Genomic DNA, 12,060 nt, shown 5'->3' with positions numbered 1-12,060 from the left:
AGACAACGAAGGAGGACATCTCCTCGAAGCTAGTATGTATCCTAGGTACCCCCTCAAACACCGCAATAAAAGGGAATTATTCCTTGAAAAGGATATGGTATGGGCCTGGTTCCCCTCATGGACCGGATGGGGAATAGACATGATGAAAAGGTTGAATAATTACTCTAAAATTCTCGATGACATCCTAGATAAGAACTCAGGGGACATTACCAAATTAAATATAGAAGTGAGGGCAATTAAGAAACAACTTGAGCTCCATGACCTAGCCATAGAAAGCATGAGTGCTGCTCTTACTGGGTTATGTGAAGTTACGGAGGATTATGAATGTTGCACATGGATACACAATACATCTGTTGAGATACCCGATTATTATGATATTATTGCACAGCACCGGAAAGAAGTAGACAAGTTGCAACAGGAAGCTAGGAATATTGCTAAGACATGGAGTCCTTTTGGTAGTGGGAATTTTGAATTTGGAGGAATATCCTCATGGTTGAAAAATATCGCTATGACTGTTATAATGGTTTTGCTTTTTTTATTATTCCTATATGCATGCTTCAAACTCGTAATGTGTATTATTGCTAGAGTTTCCCGACCAAAGGTGAAAAATGTCTCTATGCTATCCCACCAAGTCCCAGGCTACCAGACCTCCTCGACTAATAACCCTAAAGAATATACTGAGTACATTAAGAGGTATAAACAGAAAGAAAAAAAGAACCTTATTGTTTAAAGGATGATATATGATCTGGTCTTTCAAGCAGCAGGGATATAGAAAATTAATCTGCCAATCGTGGTACTATATTCCTAGGAGGTTTAGGACTCCTGATAATATCCCTAAGAATTATATATTCCAATGATATACAGGGTGACAAGGGAAAATCAATTAAGGGTTAATGATTTTAAGAGGGGATTGTGGGAGATGGGGAGATATCAAATTCTATGTGTCCTCCATTTTGTATGTCCCTACCCCATTTTGTATGCATTAATGTCTTATAAGCTGTGTGTTTGTGTGTGTATGTGACCTTAGTTACACAAGATATGAAAAGTGCCTACGTACCATGGAAAATTTCTGCAGTTCGCGATAAGGCTGTGTCAGGTGATTCTAGTCACACGAGATATATGTCCTATATGGTATTATTCCCCAAGGTGACCTTTTGTCTCCTGAAGCTGTTTAACCAATAAGAACGTAACAAGTGCCCTATACCTATGATTATATGCCTTTATCTTTACTATATAAGCCGCAACGAGCCTATAATAAACTGAGAGCTTGGTTTCACTATACATCTGTCTCCGTCTGTGTTATTTCCAGAAACCAGCCTCCCAGGCCTGCCAGACACAAAACGAGCAAAGGAGCCATAGGTGGTCCGGGACTACCATTGGGACCAGGGGTCCTATATACCAACAGAAACTGTAATGGATGTAATACTGGTTATATTAGTGAAATGCCTATTTCACCTTATGGTGCATACCTTATGTATATATGTTACTGCTGAGATTCACTACCTTACTCAAAATGCAATTAGATCACCCCTCCTTTCGGAGAAGCAAGATGGCGATTGAACATGGAGACTACACCCAAAATAGGACCTCGTCATGTCCTGGAAGAAAAGCCTAGACACATAGATACTCCAATCATCCAATCACCACCTTATACGTATTATATATGACTATTTCCTGGAAATAACTTTCCTCAGTCTTTATAAAGATAAAGAGGAAGTAATAAAATCAGAATGAACTATTTTGACGATTGTCAGAGTTTGGTCATTTCAGTGTGCGCACATTAATCTCACCAATTGGGAAGGCAGTAGATATATCTGAGGACTGTTCTGGTCCGAATCCAACACATAGGATGTGGGACAGAAGCAGGTTGAGATGCTTCCTGGGGAGCAAGGGAAGGGGTTAATCTGTCTCCCAGTCTTTTCGCTTGGCACGCTCTGCCCCTCCTCCCTATTCATATAAATTCAGGAGGGAGGCTCTGCACAGAGAGACAATCCGCATTGGGAGAAATACAGGCTGGGCTACAGTAACCATTCACCCCAAGGGGGAGGGAGGAAATGCTCGTCTTTCCTTCTCTCTTTCAGTTACCTTCTCGTCCAGCTGTCATCACTGGAGATCGCCTGCAGAGAGGACCCTGCCAACATGCAAAGGGCTGCTGAGACCCTGTAGTCCTCCTGAAGACACCAGCCAAGGTATGCCAGGGCAGCACAAAGCCTGACTTAAGGAGTAGGGACGTAGGGAAAACATGGAGGAAAGGTCCATCGTCACCCTCCCATCCCTTACATGCATGTACATGCCAATATGCGAGTACGTGCATACACCACACCCCATGGAATGCTAGGAGTTTTATTACGCATGTGTACGCATTTGCCCCATTCTCACATTTTTATCCAGGAATATTTTGCTCTTACATCAGTACCGTGTGAATATACCCTTAGTTGAAATCTTCAGTTCTAGGGTGTGCATTCACCCACAGTGGTGAACTTTTGAGGGTGCTGCCCCTGTGACCAGCATTCGTCAAGTCCTGACAATGCCTGCCTTTTTGCCCCACCCCCTTCCTCTATTCAAAGAGGCTGTACTATAGCTTCGTTCAATGAAATGTGCTCTGTGAATAGAGGAAGCGGATCTTATATTCATCCACCTGTCCTCTATGCTTAGAATGCTTTTTGATTGATGGGATCATCTCAGCCTAGGCAACGTCACTGACTGGGGCTCAAGTATGCCTTTTTAATATCAATAGGTGGAGCTTTTTGAAAAAAATATACTGTTGCTATACATTGAGGAATATGAGGAATTTATACACTTGTAAAGTACATTTTTAGTTAATCATGGTCATTTTTTTTCACACAATAAGACTCTCATAAGAATATCCTAACTTACTTTCTTTTGGCACAAATGGCACGAGGGCACTTTTCGTCTTGACCGGTAAGGGATGATAACGGCATTTACCAGGCGGGGCCCTCCTGTGGAGACGAATACAGCCATTAAAGTCTGGAATAGTAAAAAGGGAGCATTTGGGAAGCCGTTTGTGAAGAGCAGTGTTCTGAGTGCGATTTAAGTAATGTTTATTCATAATTACAGAACATGAACAAATTATACGCAATTTCCATGCCCCATCTAAGCAATGGTCTCCCTGAGTGTAATAGCAAAAAAGAGATTTGTGAAGTTGAGTGTGACCCAACACATCTGCTGGAGATTCCAGAGCCAAAGTCTGATCTGCACATCATCAGAATGAACATTAGCACATGCACACTGACAGGCTGGCTTCATTTGGAAGTTGCAGCTTAAAAAATAATGTGCTGCAACTGTTAAACCTATCCTAAAGCCAATTTATTATTTTTTTTTTTTACGTTTTGGATAGGGCAGGGGATGATGAGGTTTTAATTGCTAAAAGGACAGCCGACAGCACTGTTAAAATCTGATGCAAGTGTCCATTTATAGTTTCGGATAGGCAAGCATCAAGCCCACCAATACCTCCTCTGCTGCGTATCACCCAAAATAGGGTGTAATTGTAAAGTCTCTACAATTTAGACCCATTTTGGGTGAGAAGAAAGAAAGAAGATCCCAGATGGGGCTTCATGCTTGATTGTCTAGACCACAGGTGTCAAACACAAGGCCCGCGGGCCGAATGCGGCCCCCCAGGCCATTTCATGTGGCCCTTGCACCTCTCCTGCAGCTGCAGCACCCACCCCCCCCTTGTCTCTGCCCCCGCCTTGTCTCTGTAGTTGGCAGCAGAGAGAACAGAACTCCTTTGCAAGATCATGCACTCCTCTGTGCAGCTGCAGAAAGGCTCATCTTTGATCACCCTCTCCTTCTCAGCAGTCCACAGCAGAGTGTAATGTTCCGGTACCTTTGGTACCCTAAATTACACTTTCCACAAGTGTATGCGCCCCACCATTTACTTTTGGAAAGGTGCGCATACACCTTTAAGACTGGAGCTGTCATCACCCAGCGCCGGACTAGATGGCTATTTAAAGCGCCGGTTCTCACTCACATGTGTTCGTTCAAACACCCTTACCTGGATGCTAACCTTGCTTGAAGCTTCCATGCTTGCAAGCTTACTTCGCTGACGGAACCTCGCTGCGCTGATCCCTGTATCCCGCTACTGGATCATCCGCCTCTCCTGAACCACCCTTCGGCTGTATCGCTAATAGTGCTAAGTACCCCGCAGGGGAATTCTCTATAAACTTATATTAAGCTTACACTATCTAGCTCTGCATAGTAAAGACTGTTTATCACATCTGCATAACTAGATTGCTAGCTCTTGAGACTACTGCTACTTTTCTGCACTGGGTTGATCTCTTTTGTATGTCCACCTGCTATTCTATCATCTGCTATCATACAACATTGCTAAACCTTCCTGCATCCATCTGCTACTGTCTCACCTTCAAGTGTCTATCACCTACCACCTCCACTCAACCTATCCCTCAACCTTCATCATTATGTTACCACATACATAAAGTCACTCTAGGAACCAGCTTGCTAATTGTGTGTATTTACTGGCTGAAATAAGACCTTCCACACATGATGAGTCATTGAGGTTGGGAATGGTATCTCAGCATATCTCTTACATGACTACTGATGTGGAACTATTTCTGCAGCTGAAAATCCACACCATATAAGAAACGCAGGAGCGTTACAGATTGAACGAACCAAAAAATGTATTCAGCAGAAATAACCACTCAGGTGACACAATTAAAACAGCAAGTATCTGCGTTAATACACGCACTTGCTGAATTAAAAGAAGACAATCAGGCTCTGTCGCAGCAGGTAATTAGACTGACACAACTTACCTCTGCTCAGTCCCCTGAACCCAAGATAAATCCCCCTTTGGTATTTACAGGCGATCGCAAAAAATTTCGCGAATTTAAAAACGCATGTGAGTTACTTTTTTTGCTAAAACCTCGTACCTACCTTACTGATCACATTAAGGTTTGTACTATTATTTCTTACCTATCAAGCGATCCTCGAGCCTGGGCAGATTCTCTTTTTGAGAAAAACGACCAGCTTCTCAACTCCTATGCCTTGTTCCTGGCAGAGCTCACTAGCCTATATGATGACCCCAATAGGCAGAGTACTGCTGATCTTCAGTTAAGATCCTTGAAATAAGGAAGGAGGCCTGTAGAAGACTTTGTCGCAGAGTTCAAGAGATGGACCCTTGATTCAGAATGGAATGATGCATCTCTGAAAACCCAATTTAGGCTTGGCCTATCAGAAGCCATTAAGGACGAGCTCGCCCGAGCGGATCTGCCAAAAACCCTGGATGCATTAATACAACTCAGTATTACCATAGATAGAAGACTACGAGAAAGAAAGGCTGAAAAGATGGGAATGCCATTATCCGTTTCCTCTCGGAGTCTGGCCGTTCCTATGGAGGTAGGAACCATACGCCCACCGCTATCAACTATGGAAAAAGCCAAAAGACAAAATGAAAATCTCTGCTTGTACTGTGCATCCCCGGATCACAAGATAAACGTCTGTCCCCTAGTCAACAAAAAGAAGGGTGAGTGTTCACATGTCTCCCTAGGAGGATTGACAACTTCATTCACTAACCCCTACATTTCTGTTTTTTTGACATTACAGTGGGACCAGAACAGGATTACTACTAAGGCCATGATTGACACAGGATCTTGTGGAAATTATATGGATATATGTTTTGCTGCTTTAAATAAAATTCCTATTATTTCTAAACTCAAACCTGTCTCAGTAAGTCTTATTACCGGTGTTCCGTTATCCTCTGGTCCGATCACCGATCAGACACAAGCACTTCTAGTCACTATTAACGAGTCTCATAGGGAGACTTCTACCTTCGATTTAATACCATCACCCCACTTTCCGATTGTGCTGGGACTTCCCTGGTTGCACACACACCAACCAACCATAGATTGGAAGAAACGGTCCTTGACCTTCCCTTCTTGTTATTGCGAGGAAACGTGTAACCTCCCGTTTTCCGGGAAGATTCTGTCTGTGGTGACAGATGAGATTGCACCACTATGTTATCAGGATCTTTCTGAGGTTTTTCTTGAGAAAAATGCTCAAGCATTACCTCCTCATCGAGACTATGATTGTAGCATTGATCTACTCCCAAATAGCAAATTGCCGTTCGGTCATGTTTATCCTCTTTCACAGGATGAACTTGCCCATCTCAAAACCTATTTGGATGAGAACTTGGAAAAAGATTTTATTAGACCTTCCACTTCTTCCACAGCAGCAGGACTCTTTTTTGTTCGCAATAAAGATTCAAGTCTCAGACCTATCATCGACTACAGGAAATTGAATACTATCACAATAAAAGATCGCTATCCTCTACCGCTTATCCCTGAGCTCATTGAGCAGGTGCGTGGAGCTACCTATTTTTCAAAATTAGACCTGAAAGGAGCATACAATCTCATTCGAATCCGTGATGGACATGAGTGGAAGACTGCATTCAGAACTAGATACGGATTGTTCGAATATCTTGTGATGCCATTCGGCCTATGCAATGCCCCTGCAGTTTTCCAATGATTTATAAACGATATTTTTAAAGACTTACTAGATGTCTGTGTTGTGGTATATCTGGACGATATACTTATATATTCACGGACCCTGTCTGAACACATAAGACATGTAAGACTTGTATTATCGAGATTGCTTGCACATAATCTTTATGTGAACCTGAAGAAATGCTTGTTCCATAAAGATGAGGTACTCTTTCTAGGCTACATCATATCCAAAACAGGAATCGAGATGGACATGAGTAAAATATCCTGCATTCAGGATTGGCCTACACCAACTACACGCAAGGCGCTACAGCGATTCCTGGGATTTTCAAATTTCTACAGGAAGTTCATAAAAAACTTTTCTGCTATTGTGAGACCCCTCACACAGCTCACTAGCATAAAAATACCATTTAAATGGTCAGAAGAAGCAAATAAGGCTTTCCACTTGTTAAAGACAAGGTTTACTTCCGCTCCCATATTACGCCATCCAGACCCATCCCTCCAATACATTCTGGAGGTAGATGCGTCAAACATGGCAGTAGGAGCAATACTCTCCCAACGACCTACCCCCACTTCACCACTTCATCCAGTCGCCTTTTTTTCTAAATCCCTGAGCAGTCCCGAGATAAATTACCCCGTGGGTGAGAAGGAACTGCTTGCTATAAAATTGGCTCTGGAGAATTGGCGACATTTACTCGAAGGCACCCAACTACCAATAATTATATACACGGACCATAAAAACCTCCAATATCTTCAGACTAGCAAAACTCTCTCGCATCGACAGGTACGATGGTCACTATTCTTTCTAAGGTTTAACTTCCTTGTGACCTACACACCTGCAGATAAGAACAAAAAGGCGGATGCACTATCACGACTAACTGAAGAAAACTACTTTGAAATCCCTTCCGTTCCTATAATACCTCACAAACGCATTATTGGAGTTGTCCGTTCCTTAAAGGAAGAGGTTCTGCATGGTATAAGTTTGGATTCACCTCCACCACAACTAAATACTGATGCAGAAGGCTTCCTCTACTACAACGACAAACTTTACATACCACCTACCCTACGCACCAAGATCTTGGAATTATCGCATGATGTGCCTATGGCAGGACATATGGGTATGACAAAGACTTTCAATTTGATTTCTCGACAATTCTGGTGGCCTGACATGAAAACATCTATACAAAAATTCGTCTCTTCATGCAATGTCTGTGCCAGGTCCAAGATTGACACTACGAGACCATCCGGTCTACTATGCAGTCTACCAATACCCCAAACTCCATGGGAGGTTTTGTCATTGGACTTCATCGTAGAATTGCCTCCATCCAAAGGATTTAATACCATCTTGGTGTCAGTGGACCATCTGACAAAGATGGCACATTTCATTGCTATTCGCAGACTACCTTCGTCCAAACAAACGGCAGAACTCCTGATGAAACATGTCTTCAGATTACATGGTATCCCAAAAACTCTTCTGTCTGACCGTGGATCCCAATTTATTTCTAAATTTTGGCAAGAACTATGTCACATACTACGGATTGAGCGGAAGCTCACTTCTCCTTACCATCCGCAGACCAACGGACAGACTGAAAGAGTCAACCAATGCATCGAGCAGTATTTACGTTGTTACACTTCTTACCAACAGGATGATTGGTTGGATCTTCTCCCCCTGGCAGAATTTGCCTACAACAACGCAACTCACAGTACAACCAAGCAGAGTCCGTTCTACTTGAACTATGGGTTCCATCCCTCTATTCTCCCTCCACTCATCCTTCCTTCAAATAACCCAGTAGCCTCAGACTATCTTACCCAAATAAAGGATTCTCTGGGTTTACTAAATACTACCATTGCACACGCTTACAGTCAACAAAAAAAGTACTATGATCTTCGTAGAAGACCTTCTCCACAGTATACTATCGGGGACCTCGTTTGGCTCTCAACAAAAAACTTGAGACTGAAGATCCCTAGCAAAAAGCTTGGACCTCTGTTCTTGGGACCTTTCCCAATCAAGAAACTTATTGGAAAAGCTGCAGTACAGCTTACATTGCCAATGGACCTAAAAATCCATCCCATTTTCCATGTGTCGCTACTAAAACCCCATGTTCCGGACCAAGGAATAAGGCCTAATATTCCACCTCCCCCTCCTGTACAAGTTGAAGGTGGAGAAGAATACGAGATAAAAGAGATTCTGGATTCTCGTATCTACAGAAGAAGACTTCAGTACTTGGTTAGATGGAAGAACTATGGGCCCCAAGACGACACCTGGCTAAACATCTCTGACATACATGCCCCTAGATTAATCCGCAATTTTCATGCGAGATACCCAGACAAACCAGCTCCAGAGGCCTTCAGGAGCAGGCCTTAAGGGGGGGGTATTGTAATGTTCCGGTACCTTTGGTACCCTAAATTACACTTTCCACAAGTGTATGCGCCCCACCATTTACTTTTGGAAAGGTGCGCATACACCTTTAAGACTGGAGCTGTCATCACCCAGCGCTGGACTAGATGGCTATTTAAAGCGCCGGTTCTCACTCACATGTGTTCGTTCAAACACCCTTACCTGGATGCTAACCTTGCTTGAAGCTTCCATGCTTGCAAGTTTACTTCGCTGACGGAACCTCGCTGCGCTGATCCCTGTATCCCGCTACTGGATCATCCGCCTCTCCTGAACCACCCTTCGGCTGTATCGCTAATAGTGCTAAGTACCCCGCAGGGGAATTCTCTATAAACTTATATTAAGCTTACACTATCTAGCTCTGCATAGTAAAGACTGTTTATCACATCTGCATAACTAGATTGCTAGCTCTTGAGACTACTGCTACTTTTCTGCACTGGGTTGATCTCTTTTGTATGTCCACCTGCTATTCTATCATCTGCTATCATACAACATTGCTAAACCTTCCTGCATCCATCTGCTACTGTCTCACCTTCAAGTGTCTATCACCTACCACCTCCACTCAACCTATCCCTCAACCTTCATCATTGTGTTACCACATACATAAAGTCACTCTAGGAACCAGCTTGCTAATTGTGTGTATTTACTGGCTGAAATAAGACCTTCCACACATGATGAGTCATTGAGGTTGGGAATGGTATCTCAGCATATCCCTTACATGACTACTGACATGGAACTATTTCTGCAGCTGAAAATCCACACCATATAAGAAACGCAGGAGCGTTACACAGAGGAGGGCAGAACTCATCCTACAGATCCTGCACCTCTCTGTGTAGCCGCAACACCACCTTGCCTTTGCCTCCCCTGGTCTCAGCATTCAGCATTCTCTGGAAGCTGACTCCAGCCCTTCTCTGGTTCTCCTCCAGAACCTGCACTTCTTCCCACATCCACCCGCATCTTCTTCCTGGCAGCAGCACAAGGTAAGGGGGTGCAATGGGATGTAAGGAAGGGTGGGTGACTCGACTTCTGATGGTGGGGGGGGGGGGTTTTGACATCTCATGTAAGAGTGTAAGGGGGCGTGGGGTGCTCTGAACAGCTAATCCTACAGATATAACTGGCCCATTGAGGGCACCAATAATGCTGATGTGGCCCGTGATGCAATTGAGTTTGACACCCCTGGTCTAGACAATAAAGCTATATATGCATTCGATTTTTAGAGAGTGGCGCCATCTCTCTTTCTTTTACATTTATTGGGAAGTTTATTAGTTTTGGAATTGGGATGAGCCCCTTATGCTTATCTAAGCATGTTGGCTTTGTAAACTGAATATAATGTCATTTATCTAAAATCTAGTACAGGTACAGGGGGTCTTACATGCACAGAACGATAGCTTGTATTTTATATTGGTTATTTTTACCTTGAAGTGTCAATGATCTTGTACAAAACACCAGTGGGAGAAGTAGCACTTGGTATACCAGTGGACATGAAGTACAGCTCCCCTTTGAATAAAACCAAAAAAAAAACAACATGTTAGATAGTAATAACTATCTGCAAATAATTTTGTGTTTACTAATTTCTGCTATATGTATCTTATCAGACCCTAGAGCAGTGTTTCTCAATCAGGGTGCCAAGGTACCTTTGGATGCCACCTGGGTTGCCTTGGAGTGCCGCGAGCACAGGACACAGCTTGCCCAGGGGGGCTCTGATGTGCTAGGGCCTCTGATGTGAAGAAGTGACTTCTGATGTGATGGGAGGACCTCTGATTTGAAGGGCGGGGGCCTTAGATGTAATGGGGGGGCTCTGATGTGAAGGATGGTTATCTGATGAGTGAAGGGGGGGCCTCTGACATGATGGGAGGACCTCTGATGTGGTGGGTCGACCTTTGATGTGATGGGGAGACCTTTGATGTGTGGGGGGTCCTCTGATGGGCTGATGGGAGGAGCTCTAATGTGATGGGGGGGGGGGGCTCTGATGTGAAGGATGGTTATCTGATGAGTGAAGGGGGGGGGGCCTCTGACATGATGGGAGGACCTCTGATGTGGTGGGGAGACCTTTGATGTGATGGGGAGACCTTTGATGTGTGGGGGGTCCTCTGATGGGCTGATGGGAGGAGCTCTAATGTGATGGGGGGGGGGCTCTAATTTGATGGTGGGCTCTGATGTGAAGTGGTGGTCCTTTCATTTGAAGGTAGGACCTCTGATGTAAAGGGGATCTCTGATGTTATGAGGGAACCTCTAATATGATGAAGGGGGTCTCTGCTTTGAAGGAGGACCTCTGATGTGATTGGGGGGGGGGGGCTCTGATGTGGCAGGAGAACCTCTGATGTAAAGGGGGGCTTTGGATGTGAAGTTAAAGTGTTACTAAACCCACAACAGTGAAATCAGTCTGTATTTTCAGTAAAGCATGCTTGTTATATTCACTGTGGAACCTACGGGGTTAATCCTCTGTATTGTGTAAAAAGGTTGTTTGATCCTGTATGCACAGATTCTTCCTTTCTTGCATTGTCCCCGAAACTTCCAGATAAGACAGAGTTAGTGGAGTCAGTCTACACATGCTCAGTTTGGTGGGTATTGCTAGAGTTTTTTTCTTTTTTCTTGGGAGAATGCATATGATCAGCACAGGGCCATTCAGCACTGTCCTGACAGAGGGTCAAAGTCCTGCATCCAGATAGGACATCCGATGCAGTATGAAAACTCCTCCTACAAGCTTCAACCAGGCACTGATAGAAGTCACAAGACTGCTATATACTGCTGATGAGACATGGTGTTTAGCAGTTTATATTTACTAAAATAATTGCATTTCCATGTTCTGTGTATTGCGGGAGACCAGATATAGTGAATACAGGCTCCTGGGTTTAGTAACACTTTAATTTAATCAAGGCAGTTGTATGCATTGTCCCAGGCTCAGGTTTCCCATTGATAAGTAACGATTACTTTTCCTACATTTTGGACTGGGGTACTTTGATATTTTGTATAGCTTTTCCACTTTTTGCCTTACTGGGAGTTTTGGGTATCCATTGTCCACCTTTGTGTGCTCCATCTCCCCCCGTTACATGCTCTATAATCAATTAAAATCCAGCTTAAGAGGGACGCCTTAAAATGGACAAAGCAGGGGTGCCGACTAGGAACTCAACGCAGAGATCTCATCAACATAATCGTACACAACAACATAATCAACATAATCACAAGCTT

At 43.7% G+C, this 12,060-nt stretch overlaps 1 protein-coding gene across 2 annotated transcripts in view; it reads right to left on the bottom strand.

Annotated features, from left to right (window-relative positions):
* The window catches only part of HHIPL1 (HHIP like 1), a gene marked incomplete at its 3' end in the record, with an annotated part of 114,011 nt that overhangs the window by 67,621 nt on the left and 34,330 nt on the right, over positions 1 to 12,060 (bottom strand). For both annotated transcript variants that reach the window (XM_082242649.1, XM_082242650.1), the window contains exons 7-8: positions 10,287 to 10,368; positions 2,878 to 2,960 (exon numbers count right to left, since the gene is read on the bottom strand). In XM_082242649.1, coding sequence (XP_082098775.1) covers positions 2,878 to 2,960; positions 10,287 to 10,368 — 165 coding nt within the window. The remainder of the gene's footprint in view (positions 1 to 2,877; positions 2,961 to 10,286; positions 10,369 to 12,060) is intronic.

This window comes from Pelophylax lessonae (assembly GCF_965119305.1).
Source record: "Pelophylax lessonae genome assembly, chromosome: 13".
NCBI classification, from domain to species: domain Eukaryota; kingdom Metazoa; phylum Chordata; class Amphibia; order Anura; family Ranidae; genus Pelophylax; species Pelophylax lessonae.
Note: the sequence above shows the minus strand (reverse complement) of the source record. Positions and strands in the feature narration are given on the sequence as shown.